General features: G+C 34.0%; 4 protein-coding genes and 1 long non-coding RNA gene across 9 annotated transcripts; 3 read left to right on the top strand and 2 right to left on the bottom strand.

The window, feature by feature from the left end:
- Nucleotides 1-6,222: 6,222 nt before the first annotated feature.
- LOC108860593 (uncharacterized) lies at nucleotides 6,223-7,325 on the top strand. Its single transcript, XM_057010779.1, has one exon. It carries the CDS (start codon nucleotides 6,528-6,530, stop codon nucleotides 7,248-7,250), a length of 723 nt encoding a protein of 240 aa, XP_056866759.1. The 5' UTR covers nucleotides 6,223-6,527; the 3' UTR covers nucleotides 7,251-7,325.
- Nucleotides 7,326-14,345: 7,020 nt separating this feature from the next.
- LOC108860689 (chaperone protein dnaJ 11, chloroplastic-like) lies at nucleotides 14,346-15,491 on the top strand. Its single transcript, XM_018634545.2, has one exon. It carries the CDS (start codon nucleotides 14,408-14,410, stop codon nucleotides 14,882-14,884), a length of 477 nt encoding a protein of 158 aa, XP_018490047.1. The 5' UTR covers nucleotides 14,346-14,407; the 3' UTR covers nucleotides 14,885-15,491.
- Nucleotides 15,492-16,603: 1,112 nt separating this feature from the next.
- Nucleotides 16,604-20,413, top strand: LOC108862370 (rhodanese-like domain-containing protein 17). Of its 3 annotated transcripts, XM_018636474.2 has the most exons (5): nucleotides 16,607-16,812; nucleotides 16,893-17,043; nucleotides 19,728-19,781; nucleotides 19,899-20,043; nucleotides 20,132-20,413. In XM_018636474.2, exons 1-4 carry the CDS (start codon nucleotides 16,655-16,657, stop codon nucleotides 19,992-19,994), a joined length of 459 nt encoding a protein of 152 aa, XP_018491976.1. In that variant the 5' UTR covers nucleotides 16,607-16,654; the 3' UTR covers nucleotides 19,995-20,043; nucleotides 20,132-20,413. The 3 variants fall into 3 exon arrangements, with proteins under 3 accessions (XP_018491978.1, XP_018491976.1, XP_018491975.1); XM_018636473.2 differs by lacking the exon at nucleotides 20,132-20,413 and having other exon boundaries at nucleotides 19,899-20,105; XM_018636476.2 differs by lacking the exons at nucleotides 19,728-19,781; nucleotides 19,899-20,043; nucleotides 20,132-20,413 and adding an exon at nucleotides 17,504-17,958 and having other exon boundaries at nucleotides 16,604-16,812.
- Nucleotides 18,216-19,404, bottom strand: LOC130512758 (uncharacterized). Of its 3 annotated transcripts, none has more exons than XR_008946344.1 (4): nucleotides 19,152-19,404; nucleotides 18,922-19,051; nucleotides 18,730-18,819; nucleotides 18,216-18,518 (listed from the first exon to the last, which is right to left on the bottom strand). It is a non-coding gene; the product is annotated as an uncharacterized LOC130512758 (long non-coding RNA). The 3 variants fall into 3 exon arrangements; XR_008946342.1 differs by having other exon boundaries at nucleotides 19,147-19,401; XR_008946343.1 differs by having other exon boundaries at nucleotides 19,219-19,400.
- LOC108862368 (uncharacterized) lies at nucleotides 20,156-21,405 on the bottom strand. The gene is made up of 2 exons (XM_018636471.2): nucleotides 21,072-21,405; nucleotides 20,156-20,974 (listed from the first exon to the last, which is right to left on the bottom strand). Exons 1-2 carry the CDS (start codon nucleotides 21,087-21,089, stop codon nucleotides 20,156-20,158), a joined length of 837 nt encoding a protein of 278 aa, XP_018491973.1. The 5' UTR covers nucleotides 21,090-21,405.
- Nucleotides 21,406-21,886: the final 481 nt, after the last annotated feature.

Genomic DNA, 21,886 nt, shown 5'->3' with positions numbered 1-21,886 from the left:
GCAGAAGACTTACTACGTCTTCCAGCCATGCTTTGGATGTCCGGAGTTTTGATACCACCAAGGTTGGTGATGTACGTGTTTGTCCTCTTCCTTAGTGAAATAATCACTGCAAACAAAAAAGCCAATCAGTTTTGGTAGACTAAATCAAGCTATTATGGGTAAAGCATCACGTTACGGATCAGTTTTCAACCAATCAGCGAGCTCCTTCATCTTAGGTCTGTTTAGTGTGGGAAATGGATTATACTTTCCCACTCTAAGGAGTTTCCTTCTCTCTGCCGTATAAGGAGATATCTGCGTGGGAGCAGGTTTCTTCGTTCGTTCACTCCTTGCACGCACAGAAGCAGTGGGAGCTGTTTGGTCCATACAACCAGGCTCGGTTCTGAAGCTGAAGGCTGGATCGGTGGAAGCGAAGCTGGCGGTGTTGATCGTTGGAAGCGAAGCTCGGTGGTCAGTGGAAGTGAGAGGAACAATCTCTTTGGAGGTGACACCATCTGCTTTATCCTCCGGCAAGATCTTATATACCGAGATCGCCTCATCTGCTGTATCCTCCGGCAACAATCTCTGCAATAAAAGAGAACAAGTTAACCCTGGACGACTTAAATAAAAGTTGGGAGAGGATTTGGTTCCTGCTGGAGTTCAGACGACTTAAATAAAACCTTCCAGACGACTTATATATTACAAATCTATACAAAGACCAGACGACTTAAAGATTTGATATTAACCTCTTTGGGCAGAGGAGAAGGCTGTTTCTTTTTGTGGAGAAGGCTTTTTTCGTTTGAAGAGCAGGCTGTTTCGTCTGAGGAGCAGGCTGTTTAGGTTTGAGGAGCAGGCTGTTTCGTTTGAGGAGCAGGCTGTTTAGTTTGAGGAGCAGGCTGTTTAGTTTGAGGAGCAGGCTGTTTCGGCCTTTTGAGGAGTAGGCTTTGCCTTTTGAGGAGCAGGCTGTCTGGTGGGAGGAGTAGGATGATTGGTTTGAAGTGGAGGCTGATCCTTTTGAGGAGTAGTCTGTTTGTTACTAGCCCCGGTTTCTGGGCTTGTGGGGTAGGGTGTTTTTACTAACCCCGGTTCTGGGGCTTGAGGGGTAGCCTGATTGGTGACACCAACCTTCTTCTCCACAGCTTCCAATCTATCGGAGATCTCCTAATCTCCCTGATGCACTTCTTAAACCCCTCTTCATCATGTCACCTAAGTCCTTGAACATGTTTTCTAACTCCTCTCTGGTCACCCAACTAGCCTGTCTCTAGCCTCTTCTGTAGCCTCTTCTGTAGCCTCTGTAGGAGCCTCTTCTCTAGCCTCTTGGAGCCTTTTAGGAGCCTCTTTACGAGCTTTCTTCCGAGGTTCTGATTGTCTTCCTCCACTCCTCCACAACCATCTCTTTGGCTCTTTCGATGGAGTCACAAACTTGGGTTTTGTACCCAGTGACTTCCCAGCAATCCATGGTCCACTTCCACGGTCTCCGATCATACATCACTTTAATGATGTTCTCCGCGGGGCACGTCATCAACCTCAGAGTCCCATTTTGGCCACATTTCACTAATGTCCTTCTCAACAAAGTTGATCACGGCGGGTCTGCAGTAAATAGAAGAAGAATCGAGTTAGATATTTGAAACAAAATACTAAATAGACGACTTAATTATAAGTCGTCAACTAAGTCGTCCAGCTGGACGACCTTCCAGACGACTTATTATAAGTCGTCTACTAAGTCTCCAGCTGGACGACCTTCCAGACGACTTATAATAAGTCGTCTACTAAGTCGTCCAGCTGGAAGACCTTCCAGACGACTTATAATAAGTCGTCTACTAAGTCGTCCAGCTGGAAGACCTTCCAGACGACTTATAATAAGTCGTCTACTAAGTCGTCCAGCTGGAAGACCTTCCAGACGACTTATAATAAGTCGTCTACTAAGTCGTCCAGCTGGAAGACCTTCCAGACGACTTATAATAAGTCGTCTACTAAGTCGTCCAGCTGGAAGACCTTCCGGACGACTTAATTAAGTGAAGATGGAAAGGTACCTGACTCAAGATAGCAGCTTTCATGAATCTGCGGCCTCTGCTGCCGTCGTAAGCCAGAATCGGTGGAGACGGACTGTTTGCTCTGGGTAGACCAATACTAGCACCCAATCCCGGAATAGCTTCGTACGCCCAGACCTGAAGAACTTGTATAAAGCCATCCACGTGTAACAGCCAGTAATATCTTTGTTCCACAAAGAGTCCATCAGCACCTTAAACGCGACTCTCCCCATGGATAATTCTCAAACCTTTCTAAATCCATCACTAGCCTTGCGAGAGTAGCTCGTGTAGCGCTTGAGAACTTTTCCCTTCAATGAATCCAGTGAAGATGGAAAGGTACGCGAGTCGCTTGCGATCTTCCCTGGACCAATCCCCGCATCTCTTCAGTGCTGCTATTATCTGATCAGTACTTGGCCCAGCTTCCCGATGAACTCCCATCATCTCCAGAAAGAAACCATCTGTGGGGTAACTTCACATTCTGGTGTCTCAAGGTCCTCGATGTAGTCGCAGTTAAGACCAGTGATGTTTTCAAAACTCTAACAGTGAAAACCTCGCAGGTTCTGGACCAACGAGACACCACATCTCGTACTTCTTCTTAATGTCCAGCTTTAAACCGAGCAAGTGGTGAACCAGCCTTGAAGCCCAACCAAATCCCTGCTCCTTGAACTTGATGAAAACTCCCAATCTCGACTCCTTGAGCTCTTCAAATTCAGCATCAGTGAGAGCTTCCCTAAGAGCAGTATGCAACTTCGTGTTATCCGTATGATACGAAATGCTATTGTGGGGTTCTGGCTCTTCCCCTAATGTGTATAACCTACGGGGGAGTTCTGGAATATCCATCCTTTTTGTCTGCAAAATAATCAAAGACAACAATAGAAGTCAGAACACAAGCTAAATCAATCACGCCTTAATTGTTACTCCAGACGACTTAGTAGACGACTTAAATATAAGTCGTCTAGAAAGTCGTCCAACTGGACGACTTAGTTGACGACTTATATTTAAGTCGTCTGGAAAGTCTTCCAAATGGACGTACTAAGTCGTCCAGGTTGAAAGACTTTCCAGACGACTTACTTACAAGTCTTCCAGTAGAAAAATTTCAAGCGGACCTGATTAGTCGCAGAAGGAGTTCGAGTACTCGTCATTGTGGTTATAGATCTGAAAAAATAAACGTGAAACGGTGAGAATGAGTAAATTGAAAGAGACAACGTTTTATGTTCATCTTTTCCACGAGTTTGATGACTTACCGGCGTTAGGGTTTACAGAGAAACGGCGCTACGGTTTACAGAGAAGAAGCGGCGGCGCTAGGGTTTAGAAGAAGCGGCGGCGCTAGGGTTTAGAAGAAACGGCGGTGCTAGCTAGTGTTTAGAGTAAGCGGCGGTGAGAACGTTGGTGAGCACGGTGGCGAGGGCGACGGTTTGTTCGGAAATAGTGGAAGCGGGGGCGCTAGGGTTTAGAGGAATCGGCGGCGCTAGGGTTAGAAGAAGCTGCGGCGACAACGGTGAGAATGAAGTGAGATAGATAGCCGACGTTGAGAACGATGGTTGTTCGGAAATAGTGGGAATTCGAATCGCCTTTGATATCGCCGGTGAGAGAGAACTGTTAGGGTTTCTGTTCGCGGAAAATGAAAAAAAAAAAAAAAATCACCTTATATATTGGGTAAATAATCCGGTTAGCTTAAAAGTACATTGGTAAACTTTAAGGTTTGGTCCGGTTTAGACGACTTATTCTGGCTGATAATGTACATCAGACGACCTAATATTTAGTCGTCTGGGAACAGAAGACTAAATATTAAGTCGTCCAATACCCTAAAATGAACCCTAAACTAAAATGACCTAAATTAACTTACTAACCACGTTATAAAATCAAATTATACTTCAATAGTGTTTACTATACACAGAAACGAACACGCCTAGGTAATTTTAAAAATTTTCAAAAACGGTTTTAATGCTTTCCAAAATCTAACCCTAAGAACACATACAATACTACAACATATGTTGATGAAACATAAACTAAAGAATATCATGACTCACTACTTTCACTCATCTGGGCTGAAAACAATTGAAATTTGTTATATATTAATTTATATCTCTTAAGACATATGTTAATTACATAATTCCAATTTTTCACTTATCAAAATATTTTTTTACAAAATTTTTAAATTATGTTTAAGAATAACTGTCCAGACGACTTAACTTAAAGTCGTCTGGACGACTTATTTTCAAGTCGTCTGTTTACAGACGACTTGCGAGGGGTAGAAACGTAAAAAAAAATCCGTTTTTTTGTTTGTTCACAAGGAGATAGTTGTAATTTCAATAGCCTTTTAAGTTACTTTTGCCTTTGACCCAAGTTGGGGTACTCTTTTGGGTTTGACTCCAAGTTTTGAGTCACAATTGGTAATTCTCCCTTATTGTTCTAGCTAATTCTGGTCGAACCTTATGATTATTTCTCACTTCTAGTTTGATTACCTCGTCCAAGCTTTATGCTCTAACTAGATTTTGACCCGCCCTGTATATTTTTTTTTTACATTTTTTATAAATTTAACTTTTATATTTACGTTTTTATTTATGTTTTTTCATTATATAATATCAATATACTAAAACAGGAATATGACCTATTGATATATGTGTGGTCAAATTATTTTACGATAATTATTAAAACCTCTTATTAATTATTTAAAAGAAATATTGTACAAAGAAAAATATAAATATGATTAAAAACATAAATATAAAAATTAAATTTCTAAAATATGTAAAACAAAAAAATATACCAGCTCTTTTAAAGGCGAATCCGAATCTAGTCAATACTATTAAAATAAAAATATAACATATTGATATATGTATGGTAAAACTATTTTAATACAATGATTAAAACCTCCTATTAAATATTTAAGAGAAATGTTATACAATGAAAAACACAAATATGACTAAAACATATAAATATAAAAATTAAATTTCTAAAAGAATATAAAACTAAAAATATAAAAAGGCGGGTCCAAATGTAGAAATCTATTTAAAACCCGTTAAACTAAAATCTGTAGAATATCGGATCATGATAATAATTTTTAATTTTAATTTTAGTTGTTTAGTTTTAGTTTTAATTTTTTTTTTAAAGAAACATAATTTTATGTTTGTGCGTTTGTATAATCATATTCTGTATGATATGAATTTAATAGAATAGATAAGTTTTGTAAGTATGTACATGTATCATATGGTAAGGCTTCGTCTTTTTGTCAATGTTCAGTCCAAATTATTTGTTTTTTTTTATTTGAACATAAAAACAGGAATATAGGGAAGTTACGAACGGTTAACAATATTCGAAGCCCAAATTATCGTTTCATATGCCGAGGGAAGTTACGAACGGTTAACAATGCTCTAAAAGACCTTTTATTAATTGGTCATACAGGATAATTAATAGAATAGATTTTGATCCGCCCTTAAAAGGGCGGATAAATTTTTTGTTTTACATCTTTTAAAATTTTTATATTTGTGTTTTTAATTATTTTTGTTTTTAATTTGTATAATATCTTTTTAAAATGATTTATAAGAGGCTTTAATAATTATAATCTTTGTATAATATCTTTTTAGCCAGTTACATGATTAATGACCATAATTAAGAAATTAAGAAATATAATTATGTAGTAATAGGCGTTCACAAAAAATACGATATCAAATCATATTGAATCATGCGCTCTTTTGGGCCGTTACGTGATTAATAGCCAGTTACGTGATTTGACAGTTATATTAATACAAAAAGGTATATTAAAAATGTATTTAATGGCAGTTATAAAAATTAAAAAGTGGACATAACCCTATATCAATTGGACATGTTGAAGAATTAATAGAATAGATGTCGCAAACGGGTTCACTTGGTTGTTTTCAAATTTATGTCTATTATTTATTACAACATTTTTCTTGTTCTTTATCTGATTCAAATCAAATATTTTTGGGTCATCTTTATTTTCGGAAGGTTACTTGACGTTAGTTTAATTTTTACAATGATCATCGATTTAGTCCAGTTTATGCATTTTCGCACATCTGTTACTCTGTACCTTATGCCTAGGTTATTACCTAGTAAATACATTACAAGAGTCGTGCGTATAAACAAAAGTCTCTTATTGATTTTTTAAGAACTTTACAACATATTTTTAAAACCTAATATCCTTCAACCAAATCAGTTTGGTGGATTACACGAATCTGTTGTAGCGTTAGACTGTCACGTTAAATTGTCCTTTGGTCAAGAGAGAGAGAGGGTTTCTTTAGTTGTATATATAAGGTATGTTAGGGACTTCTCATTCTCCACCAAACACACACACACACAGGAAGAAAATGAGCAATCTTCAAACTGTGAGATACTCTATTTTCTCTTACATCACATTATGCTCACTTGATCATTACTTTAACATAACTTTGTTGTGGATATAAGCAGGTGTCGAAGCAAGTGGAGCCATGGTGTGAACTTAAAGACAAAGTGGTTCTTGTGACAGGAGCTTCCTCTGGTATAGGAAGAGAGATCTGTCTTGACATGGCCAAAGCTGGCTGCAAGATTATAGCAGCAGCTCGTCGTGTCGACCATCTCAAATCTCTCTGCTCTGAAATCAACACAACAGGAGTACAAGCCGCTGCCCTTGAGCTAGACGTTTCCTCAGACGCAGACACCATTCAAAAAGCGGTTAAAGAAGCTTGGGAAGTCTTTGGAAAGATTGATGCGTTGATCAACAATGCAGGATTCCGAGGCAGTACCAAGTCTAGTTTAGATCTGCCAGAAAACGAATGGGAAAAAGTCTTTAAAACCAACTTAAAGGGAACTTGGTTAGTATCCAAATATGTCTGTATTTCAATGCATGACGCTAAACAAGGTGGTGGCTCCGTGATAAACATTTCATCCATCTCGGGGCTCCACCGCAATTCATTTCACGGTGCAGTCGCGTATACTTGTTCCAAAAGTGGTGTTGACTCCATGACAAGAGCGATGGCTGTTGAGTTGGGTGTTTACAATATTAGAGTGAACTCTATGGCACCGGGGCTTTTTAAGTCAGAGATCACACAAGCTCTTATCCAGCAAAAGTGGCTCAAGAATGCGACAGACCGGATTATCCCGTTAACGGCGGAACAGACCGTAGATCCGGGGCTCACCTCTCTCATTCGCTATCTAATTCACGACTCTTCCCAATATGTCTCCGGCAATGTATTCATCGTTGACTCCGGAACTACATTGCCCGGTCTGCCCATATTTTCTTCTCTATGAACCCTAAAATCTTTTTCTTTTTTTTGTTTTAATAAGTGAAACCATTTTACAGTTTATGTATTACAGAGCATCTAAATATTCAATAGGCTTGGATTAGCTTACATATAATATAAGTATGCAAATTCAATTTGAATTTGGAAAACAAATTATAATTTGTGTCAAGTTAAAATTAATAATAGATTTATAAAATCAATAAAAACTAATTCAAAAATAATTTTCTTTTTGTTAATAATATTCATAAATTAGTCATAAATATAAACATGACAAACTAGACACAAAATATTTGTGAAAAAATCGTGACTAAAACATTCACGGAAAACCACGAAAATAGTTATGAAAGTATATCCACATTTTTTTCTTGATTTTTCATGGCTATTTCGTCGTATAGCCACAAAATATAAATCACATAAAAAATATAGTTATAGTTTTTTTCCTTCTACTGTAAAATAAGTTTTTAATATAAATACATTAATTAAAAAATTAGTTTTATTAAAAAGCATTTGATTACAACAAGAAATAAACAAAAATAATTAATTTAAACTTATTTGTGTTGTTGATGTTTTAATATAAATACATAAATTTTTAAAAAATTACTTTTATTAAAAAAACATTTGATTACACCAAGAAATAAAATAAAATTAATCATTGATATTCTAAACAAATAAAACAAAAACTATATTAATTTTTAATATTTTAATCAATTTTTAAAAAAAATTGCATAGAAAATTTCGAAATATCATATAAATGAAACAAAAATATTTTCAAAAACATCTTAGAAAAAAGAAACAAAGGGAGTAATATATAAGATCTTTATACCAAACAACTTCGAGTTCCTCCCAAATTTAAGCAAAAAAATAAAGAAAAAGTTATATTTCCTAACAACAACATATGGATTATGTCTAAGGCTACCATCCATAAACGCAGCTTTTTCGGTTGGTAGCGGTTGTTGGTATTTTGAAACAATCACAGAAAACCTTATAAAGCGTTTTAAACTGTTCAGAACCTCTTAAAATCCGGTTCCAGTTAGAATTTACGGTTGAGAGCAGTTATGGGAGGATACATTTTTAAAATTAACTAAAAATATTCACAAAATTTTCAAATTGAAATAATAAAAATTATAAAATGTATTCATATTATATATTAATTTATATTTTAAAACTTTAAACAAAATATTTTCTATAACTTTTAATATTATAATATTCTGATTTTTAATACTTTTATAATTATATAAAATATAAATATTATTAATTTATTATTTAACAGTTGTTGTCTTTCACCGATTTCTAACTGATAGATCAGTAGTATAAATTTCTAAAAAACGCTTAATACTGCAATCACTCGTATCTACAAACTCCTACAGCCTCACCCGCAAATAAGTATTTTGCGAAGTACAGTATTTCGTTCATTGTTGTCAACCATCATAAGAATGTGCTTTTCGTTGGACTCTTGTGTCATATGAGCTTGATCAACGAGATTGAAATTGGGCCCACATTTCTCACACCTAAATATTTATTCATGGTGGGAATTATGATGCACAAGAAATTGTCTACGGGTGACCAATGACCATAAGTTGAAGTGGAATAAAAAATCACCAAATCGTGTTCGCAGGATCTGCTGGAGACAAGAAACTTTCTATTCTTCACATGTTCCCATTTCGTGCAAGTATGGGATTTCTTCACCCAAGGGATAGTGAAGACTGAGACAATATACACCACTGACTGGAATCGCATCGTCGGGCTCATTCTTTGTGCGTATGTATTCCAAGCGACTATTTATACTTTGTGGAGAAAAGAACTGACAGGACGCATGTGGGACACCATCTCCACCAGCAAAAGCTCACAAGAATTATCGACAAACTATATAGGATCCTCTAAGCTTAATACGCAACTTGGCTGACAAAATATGAGGAAACCTCATGTTTTAGTTTGCTACAAGAGTCTAATATGTAAAAGTTGAAATCTACCTTCAATATGAAGAAAATAATATTTCTTTTTATGAATACAATTTATATTCATTCTTTAAAAAAATCAACATGAAGAAAGTTTTTGACTTTTATTTATCCCTTCTGGAAAAAGCTGGGATTGTAGTTCTTTCATGTATTGTTTTCACATTTTTACAAAGTGTATTAACGGTTGCAAAGAAATCGATATTTCATATAGAAAACGTGTGACATTTGAAGTTTTTTAATTACAGAGTGGAAATATAAGCTTGTGAATTACTATAATCGAATTATTAGGCAGAGAATTATTGGGCCAAAAGTGTTACTCGTTCTCATATATTTGCATCTCCAAATTTTTTTTCATAATTTCAAATAAAAAGTTTTTTATCCTCCAATTTTTTTTTTAAACTTCAAATTTAAAGTTTTGAGAAATGAAACTCAATATTTGAAGTTTCACTACATATACTTTAAATTTGAAATTTCATCTTTTTATTTGTATTTTGATCCTTATAATTACAAACCAAATTACAATTCTTAAATTTTGTTTGTTTATCATTTTAATCTTTAAAATTTTATATCTCATAAATATTTCAACAAGAATATTACAGAAGAAACTTAATATTTGCTTGTAGTTTAATATTTTTAAAATTTTAAAACAAAATTTAAAATATTTTTAAATTAGAATTAGATAACAATAATGTGGTATTTCGATTTTAGTTTAATATTTAATTCTGTATTTCTATATCTAGTTTTATATTTTTATGTAAGATTTTATTAAATAATATTGATGTACTACCTTTATATATGTGTTTGTTACTTATAAAAGCTGTATGAATTTATATTAATTATGAAAAATACAAAGATCATAATGTAAAATATAAATAATTTTGAAGTTAGGTTTGAAGTTTTGTTTTTGGAAAAAAACACATTTAAACTTCAAATATAGAGTTTTGCAAACATTAAAATATATAGTTATTTTCGGAGATGCTCTTAGGAGATGTTAGTAGAAGTTAGATTTATATAGAGTTTGTTGATTTTAAAAATTGTGAATTTATTAAATTTGGAAAGAGTTGTAGAAAATTGTGTATATTATGAAAATCGATAAAAATAAATTATTATAATGATTTTAAAAATCTACGGGATATAACTAGTATTCTCAAAATCTTCTTTAGTGAGTTAAATTGTTAACAATACAACCCTCAATAACACTAATTTTGACAGATTTATGAAATTTTTAAAATTCAAACTTTTTGAAAGACAAAAGATTTTGTATAGCTTTATAAAATTTCAAACCAATAACACTTAATTCTAATAAGAATGTGAAAATGTATAATCCAATAACACTAGATTCTAAAAATTCTAACAATCATTCTAAATCTAATTCTCACTACCACTCCGTTATAATCTCAGAATGAAAATTAGCATAATAATCAATTATTATCAACAGAGAAATGCGTTGTATTTAGCACTTTTTGGTTGGAACATCAATGCATTGCTTTGTATTTAGCTAAGAAGCTAAGGGCAACAGCATCGGTGGGACTCACTGCAGTCCCTTCTCTTTCTTCCCGGAGAGAGAGAGTCCCTTATGTTTTTTTTTTGGTCAGTAAAGATCAAGGGACGTTCTCTAAATAAGGGATTTCTGCTTCTCTTTCTTCTTCAGTCCCCTCATTTTGTCACCCTCTCTCCTCTAAGGGACTCACTCCGGGACCTGCAATAATCTTGCTCTAAGAAGCTGACATAATAAAATGGTTACTATTAATAGAAAAAGGGCCATCGTGTTTGGCTTGTTTTGCAAAAGTTTGAAAAGAGCACTTTATCTTCTAAGACAAACACTTGACATAAATGCATTCACATTAGCAATGTGACATGGCGACCTCACATTCATTTAAATTCCAAAATACTAATGTGTCGATTGCAGAATGTCTCTCAAAAAATTTCCAAAATTAATTGTTTTTACTTTCCTAAAATTACAACTCCATGAACACACTTTCCTAATGTATACAACCCGGGTGTTTTTAACAATACAAACTCGCATTGTTAACATAATACACGACATCTTTTAAAAATTGTGAGATTATAAAATTTTGTTTTTGAATTCTGATCATTCAATCTGGAAAGACAAAGCTCACATATCAGTAACATGGCCTTTGCATACCTCTTTAACATTACTGGACATGTCTTTTTGTCCTCTTCGAGGAGATCATTTTAGATTATAAGATAACCTGCAAAAAAAAAAGTCAAATATCAGTTTTCGTACTACAAACGTGTTATACTAATATAAATATTATAATATAAAGATACTATAAATGATTCGTTTAAAGTGTTCTATATCAAACATAATACACATACACCCTTTTTTTATAAAAACAGAACTGAAATAATCTCACACTAAAACGAGATTGTATAAAGTGTTCCATATCAAAACAATTAAACATGTTTGTGACATAAGCAATTGTGAACTGAAATAATATTTTTTTGTGTTATGTAAATTAAACATATATCAAACATTGTGTCACTTACTAACACGTTAATACAAATAAATTTAAAAAATTATGTGACATAATCAAAGAAAAATGTTCATCAAATGTCCATCAGTTAAATGTATTTTATAGTCTCAGCTTCATAAAACAAACTATGTTATACATGTCTGAAATTTAAAATTTCTAAATAGGTATTTTCTTCCGCGCAAGACTCGAATAACTACCTAGTTAGATATTAATTAGTAGTCTGAGAGAGATGGCAAACGGAAAGGCCAAACCATGTTTGAATACTCTTTTGGTGTTTAGAAATTATAATGATCAAAATTAGGTTGAAGTGGGGCCATTTAGAGATAGAGAGGACAACGTAGATAAATAGGATTTCAGATTAAATTGTCTAATAAAAAAAATATGCTCCAGTTTTAGATGGTGAACTCAGGATTATTGCTCATTTCCAGTTTGATTACCTCTTCGAAATTTTATCCTTGTTTTCAACTCGGTTTGATATTATTAGTTACTTGTTATGTGAATGAAAGCAAATGATAACTAGACCATACGAACGGAAGCTTTAAAACATAAAAGATGCATATTTCTTTGTTGTAAAAGATAAACAATACTTTCATATCAAGAAAATTATGCCTTTTGTTCCTTCTTTTTTTTTATAATTGATACAATTTTTTTTTGGAATAACTCTCAGATTAACAAACAAATTTTCATAACTCTCTTTCATAAAATATTATCTAGCAAATTATTCTTAAAAATTTTAAAATATTTTTAAATAGTTCACAAATACTTGCAAGTAATAGGTAGTCGAACGGAATAAGTAACTTGCATATAACATAATTTTGGAAAAATACTCAGAAATGGTAAGTATTTGTTTCAACAAGCTAAACCCAAATCTAAAAGTTCATTCTCTGTATATGGCCAGCCAAGTATCAAATATACGGATAACTAGGTGTTTTCCTGCACCATGTGCAGTAAAAAAATTAAAATATTTTCTAACAGATAAATATAAATTATATTTATTTTTTATTAATATTATAAATTTTCTTTTTCTTATTAATATTTTAATTTAAATTGATTTAACTGAACATTAAAATTAAGATAAAAACAATTTTGTTTATTTTGAAATATATTTAAGAATGTGCATGTATATATTTAAAATTATAATCTTAGGTAGATTTTTCAATCTATTTATTTTAATTAAATATGTAAAATTGCATAATTGTCAAAAATTAAAATTAAACAATATTTATAAAATCTGTAGATATATATATATATATAAGAAACTAATGATTTTACGATTTAATTTGATTTTATGATTTAATTTTTATAATTTTCTAAAAATATGTATATATTTTTGAAATATTTTTAATTTAAATTGATATTTCAAAATTTGAAATGCCATAATTGAATATATTTATTTTAATGATGATTTATGAGTTATTACCATATTTTTAAGAAGTCCAAAATATAAATCGACAATAAATGTAGTACATGAGTTATTACCATATTTAAAAAGTTTACCAAAAATATAAATTAATATTAAATATAATTGTCCATATCATATTAATCTATAAGACATGTCATCAATTTTAGTAGCCATGTCATATTATTTTTGTGAAAATAATTGTAGAAGACATGTGGCAAAATCACTTCTCAAATACAGTCTAGGGGATAACAATTTCATAATTTTCAAAAATTAAAAATAAAAAATATTTATAAAATCTGTAGATATATAAGAAACTAATGATTTTACGATTTAATTTGATTTTATGATTTAATTTTTGTAATTTTCTAAAATATGTATATATTTTTGAAATATTTGTAATTTAAATGATATTTCGAAATTTGAAATGCCATAATTGAATATATTTATTTTAGTGATGATTTATGAGTTATTACCATATTTTTAAAAAGTCCAAAATATAAATCGAAAATAAATGTAATATATGAGTTATTACCATATTTTAAAAAGTTTACCAAAAATATAAATTAACATTAAGTATAATTGTCCATGTCATATTAATCTATAAGACATGTCATCAATTTTATTAGTCATGTCATATTATGTTTGTGAGAATGATTGTAGAGAAGACATGTGGCAAAAATTGTCCATGTCATATTAATCTATAAAACATGTCATCAATTTTAGTAGTCATGTCATATTATTTTTGTGAGAATGATTGTAGAGAAAACATGTGGCAAAATCACTTCTGAAATATAGTCTAGGGGATAGCAAGGGCTTGCGCCCACTATTTACTTATGACTGATTCTGCCAGTAAGCTCACGCAGCTTATTAAGTTAAACTGCCAATCAGCGTGTCAGCTTGTTCAACTAATAGTCGAGCTAGTTCACATAATATTGGATCATTTGATCCCATTTTTATTAGGCTAACCAATACGTTTTTGGTTTATGTTTTTTTTTTTGCTAAATCTTTTGGTTTATCTTTTCCATTTGGTTTTGGTTTCTCGGTTATAGTTTTTTTTTTTTTGGTTAGATATCCGTTTTTGGTTTACATGCCAGAGCTAACCAATTCGTTAGGATCCAGAACCACCCGACACGGCTCCATTTCGCTTGACTAGACGAATTGGTAGATTTGCAATTAATAAAACGACTAATCACCTTACTTGGCCTATATAAACTAAAACCTTCTAGTATCTAAACGTCCTCCCTCAATCACACTGTGACCTGAACTGACAACAAACAAACAAACAAGAAAAATACTATTCCAATTTACGATGCTCTCTTCTTCGCCAACCTTCTTTGCTCCTCCATCACACTCTTCATCTTCTCCACCGCTCTCCGCAGTACCACCCCCGTGCCGCACATCCCATATCTCTCTTTCTGCAACCACCACCGCCTCCTCCTCCTCCTCCTACACCTGCGCCGAAGATCCACCGAAACTGCACCAGGTTCCGCAAAGACTCTCGGCGACCCCGTCACTCTACGAGATCCTCGAAATTCCCATAGGCTCGACGAGCCAGGAGATCAAATCGGCTTACCGGCGACTCGCCAGGACATGCCACCCCGACGTGGCTGGAAACGATCGCTCGTCGGCTGACGCTTTCGTGAAGGTTCACGCGGCGTATTGCACTCTTTCTGATCCCGAGAAACGCGCCGTTTATGATCGGAAGATCCTTCGGTCGTTGACGCTCGGTGTTTCTAAATTTGGCAGTTACGGCGGAGGGAACTGGGAAACTGATCAGTGCTGGTGACGAGTTGACTCGATGATCGAGTTGGGGGACAAGTGCATTGTGTTTGGTTTTTTTTCTTCGTAATAAGTAAATGATAAATCTTCCTCGCTGGTCGATTGGCAGTGGACGCTATGAGTGCGTCGCATACATCCGTATCCCAAGGTGGTGGACGGAGTGAGTGTTCCCCTTGTCGGGTTATGAAGTTTCTGGTTTGGTTCCTTGGACGTTATCGATTGGCAGACGTATACAGCAGCGATAAGTCATATGGTGTAAGTGTTAGAGGTGGAAGTTATCGTGTGGTGTGGCAACGGATTGGCAGCAGCATATTTCCCAAATCATTGGTCTTTACTTGGTTTGAAAGTCCGCGGGTTTGTTGTTTTAAGCTCTTGTGTAGTCTTTTATTTGAGGTTCGGTTTTCTTAAGCTTTCTTCTAGTACGTTTTTCCGGTGTGGGTTCAAGTTGATTTGTTTCAGTCTCGATTGTAGTAGTTAATTGTTGTCTTGGGTTTAGTTGCGATTTCTAGTTGTTATGATGTGTTTCTTAAGTTGCTCCTGGAGTGGGTTCTAGTTGCCGTTTTTATATGGATTCTTGTTTCTGGGGTTGTTTCATTTAACCGCCAGTTTATATTTGAACTCTTGTATTTCATTTTGGAATGAATATCAAAACCTTCTAGGGGAAAAAAAAAATCTGCCTCGCCAGCTCTTAACATGGTAAATATTCGCTGATACGCACGGTTTACCGTACCACGTAGATTCGAGAACTGTTAATCACTGTGTTTTTAGTAAATAATGAAATTGTATTACGGTATTACGCTCGTCAAATCCGTACTTATAAACTACAAAACATATAATGTCCATTAGAACACGAGTAACATAAATTACCTATCGTTAAAAACTTAATTGTAGCCGTTATACAAAGATTTTTGCTTACACCGGTCGGTCTAAAAAATAAAAAAAAAATGCAAACGGAGTGTAATAAAAGAAACTATTCAATCTCAAATCTGATAACTTCATCTAAAATCTCTTCAAGAGGTGCTCTAAGAAACGTGAAAAAGACTTTATCCCATTTCATAAAATATAAAAGCTAGTTAATTGCCAAAGAATTTTAGAAATCGTGACACTCTTTTTTTCTTTCTTTTGTAAGCATTGTATATTGACTGAAACAACTCCACATTTAAATACTTTTAAAGACTCTCAAACAAAAAAAAATCAATATTTAAAAGTTTTTAAATAAAAATCCATGAACAACAAGTGGTTTATGGGTTCTCATAATACTTCAAAAGTTTTAAGAATTTCATCTCTCATTTTTTCATTTATTTTATTATATATAAGAAAAAAAACTTCTAGAGATGCTCTCGGAAGAAAAATGTGAATGTCCTTTCACTTATATTATAAATGTTGTTACTGAGTAAAAACGGTGATCATAAGTAAAAAAAAGAAGAAGAAGAAAATCTAGACCAGCAATACATGAAATATCAAATCATTGTAGCCTCTATGTTTGTTTTAACTTTTTCAAAAAAAGGAAGTTTAATATTATTGAACGTTGACAAAAATGTCTAGCTGGAAAAAAAAGCTGACAAAAAAAGGGAAAAAAATACAAGAGGCAGTGAATCCAACGGCGGATATACCACTTATACACTCCTCTGCCGCCAAAATGAAAACAAGAGTACTCGAATCCAACGGCGGATAGCACCGGATTCAACAAAGATAGATTTGGAAGACTAAATTATATACATGTTAAAACTTATTAATCTTCTTGTTAAGTCTCTGAGAAATATATTTAAGCAATAAAATGGTTTTCTCCCACTTTATAAGATCAGTTCTTTTTATTTTCATTGTTTATCATCTTTCTTGCCCGGCTTTATCAAACTCAGAACCAGAAGATATTACTATCGATGTGAACCAAGCCCATAAACTTCTTCATCATGGCTACACTTTTCTCGATGTCAGGTAAAATTTAAGAATATGTCTTTAATGTTGTTTGGTTACATTTTTCAGAGATTTCTGAAATTTGAGATGTTTGAAAACAGAACTGGTGAAGAATTCGAGAAAGGCCATGTTGATTCAGAGAAAGTCTTTAATGTTCCCTACTGGTTCTATACTCCACAAGGTCAAGAAAATAACCCAAATTTCTTGAAACATGTCTCATCTCTCTTTAACCAAACGGATCATCTAGTCGTGGTAATAACACATGTCTTTGTTATGATGAGAAATTTACACCTCAAGTCACATTTTGTCTTCTTTATATCATTGAAGGTCACTTATTGCTCTTAGAGCACTTTTGCACAAGAAACCATGCATATGTGTATACAAAATTACAAAACTATCCTTATCACATACTCAACTAATTTCACTCTTAACTTAACCTAGTTTTATCGTAACTAATAAATTCAATTTTCCCACGTGTCTACTTTGTTTCTAAATCCTCTTGCCTCCTACTTTATCTCTCTCCCTCTGTAAATATTGTATAATTTGACCTTCGTTCATGGTGGCTAAATATTTACGACCTTGATCCATGGCAAAACCAACATATTCATTCTCCTCTCTTCAATTTTGTCTTGTCACAAAAGGTGCTCTCTCTCTCTCTATCTATCTCTCTCTCCCACCGTCGGGCTTATAGCTGATTCTCATGTCCCTGTAGAATCATCGATTGGAGACAAACTCTAAGCAGAGAAGAAAGGCTGGAGCTTGCGAAGTATGTGAGGTTGCAGAAGAGATGAATTTTGTATTGAGAAATGGAAGATTCACAGAGCAATAGAAAATTAAGGGAGGAGAAATGTACTAGACGTGTATTAACAGGCTGATGGTCTGCATTTTAAGGCCGCTAAGCTAATACCCGGTTTACCCGTTCCCGAGTGTGACCAAACGAGTCCACGAACGATTCCTTTTTCTGTGTAAATCTTTTCATTCTCGTTTTTCCGGCGTTTCTGGTTCTTCTTTTGTTGAGCTTGAACTGAGTGTGTATTGAGGCAGTTGAATCATTCTTCTTTATGGTTCATGGTTAGGAAGATAAAGTTTTGATATGTGTACACATGGATATTGTGAAATTGTGTACACGTGCCCTAACAAAAAGTCATAACGTGACAAAATTGTGTACACACATTCACATCTTGGTGAGAGAAAAGTAACTTGATAGCTCTATGTGTTTAGCAAATTACATGTGGAAAATTCTTTATAATGTACATGTGGATAAGCTTAATGATGTACACTACAGAATTGAACACATGGATACTATTTTCTGATGTCCATTATGTTAAAACATGCACATGTCACATGTGTACTAGATTTGCAATTATTTAGGTGACTTGCATTTATCTAACTATTTTATTAGTCTAGCATTAGGAAAATTCAAAAAAAAAAAAAATCAATGGATGTACAAGTGGTCTCATCAAAACATGTACATGAAAGAAGTGTGTACACATGGATATCCTCTTTTGTTGTACACATAGATATTGTTTTTTGTTGTACACATGTATACTGTTTTTTTTGTTGTACACATGAGTCAAATGTAGCTAACTATTTTATTAGCCTTTAGCAAAAAAATACACAGCTTGTCCCCTTTGTTCCCTTAGCCATCGTCGCTGCATTCTACATTGAGTGCCTTTTCACTTCGTACACAAGTAAAACACCTACATCTCTTTGAGATTGCTCAATATCTATCAAAATCATAAACAATACCAGCTTTATAAAGATGTTAACAGAGAGACAACAACAACAACAAAAGTAATAACTTCAGTAACAATATTTTTAGCTACACATCATATAGTATGTTAAACACTTATGATTCTAAAAGTTTTCATAAAGGAACTAATTTTATGATTCAAGAAACTAAGCAGGAGAAAGCAAAGAGGCAAAACATATTCATACCTCTCTTGACCAGCAGTATCCCAAATCTGAGCTTTGGCAACTTCGCTTTTGACGCTGAGTGTCTTCTAAGACATCCAACGAGATCTGATACTAAAAGATGCATATACATCCATAGGAAAAGATAAGCTAACCTCAAAGAAAAATGATTTTCGTCGCTTCTTGAAACAAAGAGATAAAAAGATAATTTTTCACCGCACAAAGTCGCGCCGCAGCCGTTATCGTCTTCTCCGTCGACCCTTCCATCCACCGCCATGGCTACCACTCACGACTTGAACAATCCGTTGTCAAATCTCATTCGCACCTTCAACAGGAAGAACCTCCTCTGCAAAAAAAAAACAAATCAGTTAAACCCCACGAACACACACCGCAACTAACTTGCCCAAAAACCAAATCACGATGCCTAGTTGAAGAAAAAACCTAACAACTAAGCCAAAACCCAAGCACTGACGCCTAAACGGCAAGAAGACTCAACTCCAGCAACTTCCTTACCCGCCCGTTTCCGTCACGTTGTTGTGATGTGGTCTTGTCTCTTGCCTTATAAGCCTTGCCGTCAGATCTAGTCCGGAATCACTCGATCGGTAACTGTCGGCTAGGTAAAATGTGAAACTAATAAAAAAGCAACTTTTCGATTTCCCATCAGGTAGAGATGAAAAAAAAAGAGACCCCGTTTAATTTTCACATCGGGTCCGTCGCTCTAACCCACGATTAGTTTTAAATTCAAAATTTAAATCAGAAAAAAGCAACTAAATCTGCTCTAGTTTGGCCTAAGGACAATATGGTATTCAACCACAGATAAAGTGTTCTAATAGTACAAAGTGCTCTTTTATGATAGATAAACTCATAATGTGACTCACACTGTCAATTTCTCTTGTTATGATCATGTGTGGAAGTATAGTTATATATATAATATATATATATATATATATATATCTTCTTTTTTCCAACTTAAATCACTGGATCTGACGACTATAGTCTATTGTTTTAATATTCTTTCGTAGGGATGTAAATCTGGAGTTAGATCTTTGTATGCTACCAGGGTTCTTGTTTCTTCTGTAAGTACCAAAAGATTATATATTTAATTATTTAAAAGAGGATCTTCATAATGTATTTTCCTTGAACTTATCATAGTTTCTTGATGAAATTTATTGGGACTTTTCATCATGTGACAGGGATTCAAGAGTGTAAGAAACATGGATGGTGGTTATATCGCTTGGATGGAGAAGAGATTTCCAGTTAAAATGGAACTCAAGCACGATGAGCTCTGATTCAGATAATCAAAGATGGCATGTTAAACTGAGTTTGCAAACTTTAGATGTAATATCATTACTTTTACTACTACATGTATATTAATCATTAGTTTTAAATGTTTTCACTTATCATAACAAACAAACAAAAAACACAGACTGGAGATTTTAAGGTTGAGATTTCAAAGAGAAGAAAAAATGGGCAGGCCGGGCACTGTAGCTCCAGAATCAAGAATGTATATATTCCCCGAGACATATTGAGAAGACTCGTGAATTAGATAGCGAACCAGAGAGGTAATCCCCGGATCCACGGTCTGTTGCACCTTTAATGGGATAGTCCTTTCAGTCACATTCTTGAGCCACTTTTTCTGCATAAGAGCTTGTGTCATCTCTGACTCCAAAAGCCCTGGTGCTATAGAATTCACTCTAATATTGTAAACCCCTAACTCAATAGCCATTACTCTTGTCATGGTATCAACACCACCTTTGGAAGTAGCATACGCGATTCCACTGGGAACTACACCGCGGTGGAGCCCCGAGATAGATGAAATGTTTATCACCGAGCCACCACGGTGTTTAGCGTCACGCATTAAAACGCATACGTATTTGGATACTAACCAAGCTCCTGTTAAATTGGTTTTGAAGACTTTGTCCCATTCGTTTTCTGACAGATCCAAACTAGACTTGACAGTCCCTCTGATTCCGGCATTGTTGATCAACGCATCGATCTTTCCATAGATTCCCCAAGCTTCTTTAACCGCTTTTTGAATGGTGGCTGCGTCTGATGAAACGTCTAGCTCAAGGGCAGCGGCTTGTACTCCTGTTGTGTTGATTTCAGAGCAGAGAGATTTAAGACGGTCGACACGACGAGCTGCTGCGATAACCTTGCAGCCAGCTTTGGCTAGATCAAGACAGATCTCTCTTCCTATACCAGAGGAAGCTCCTGTCACAAGAACCACTTTGTCTTTAAGTTCACACCATGGTTCCAGTTGCTTCCACACCTGCTTATCTCCATAAGAATATAATAAAAATAATAATAACAATCAAGTAATAATCTGATGAGCATCATGTGATATAAGAGAAAATAAAGTATCTCACAGTTTGAAGATTGCTCATTTTCTTCCTTTACGTGCGTGTGTGTGTTTGGTGGAGGAGGAGAAGTTCACAACGCAGTTTATATACAAATAAAGAAAGCCTCCTCTCTAGATTAAAAAGACAGTTAAAAGTGTCAAGATAAGTCTGCAACAGATACGTATGATCCACCACACTGATTTGGTCGGATGATTTTACTTATCTTTATTATATCCGATCATGTCTTCGAGGTGAAAAGATTTGGTTCTCTTTTCCTTTGGCAACAAGCGAAAATAATAAGGTTTAACAGACTATAGAAATCTTTTAAAATAATTAAAATGGTGGTTTACATTTCCAAGATATTCTCTACATATTAATATAGGGTTTATGTAAGGAAATAAAACGTGTCATTTGTCATTTTTGTAAATATAATAATCTCAATTTGTAACACGCATACCAAACCTAAATACAGTGAAACCTCTATAAATTAATAATGTTGGGACACCAAAACTATAATTTTTTATTAATTTATAGAGATTATTAATTTATCGAGATACTAATTGAACCAAAAACTCAATTCGGAACTATGAAATTATATTAATTTATAGAGATATTAATTTATAGATTTGTGGTGCTACATCCACGTTCCCACTATCGAAACACGCTCTGATACTACAAATATATTGATCTCAAACTTGTAGATATATATACATTCCGTATGATGGTTTAATCATAAACCCTATCGGGCTTTACTAACATAGCCCAATAGCATTTTTAGAAGCTCTTTCTATGTTTTAATGCAACCCCCGAGACAGAAAAAAAGTGGACCAACATGGGCAACA

The sequence above is a fragment of the Raphanus sativus genome, chromosome 5 (assembly GCF_000801105.2).
Source record: "Raphanus sativus cultivar WK10039 chromosome 5, ASM80110v3, whole genome shotgun sequence".
NCBI lineage: Eukaryota > Viridiplantae > Streptophyta > Magnoliopsida > Brassicales > Brassicaceae > Raphanus > Raphanus sativus.
The sequence above is the reverse complement of the archived record's forward strand: the minus strand, read 5'-3'. Positions and strand labels throughout refer to the sequence as shown.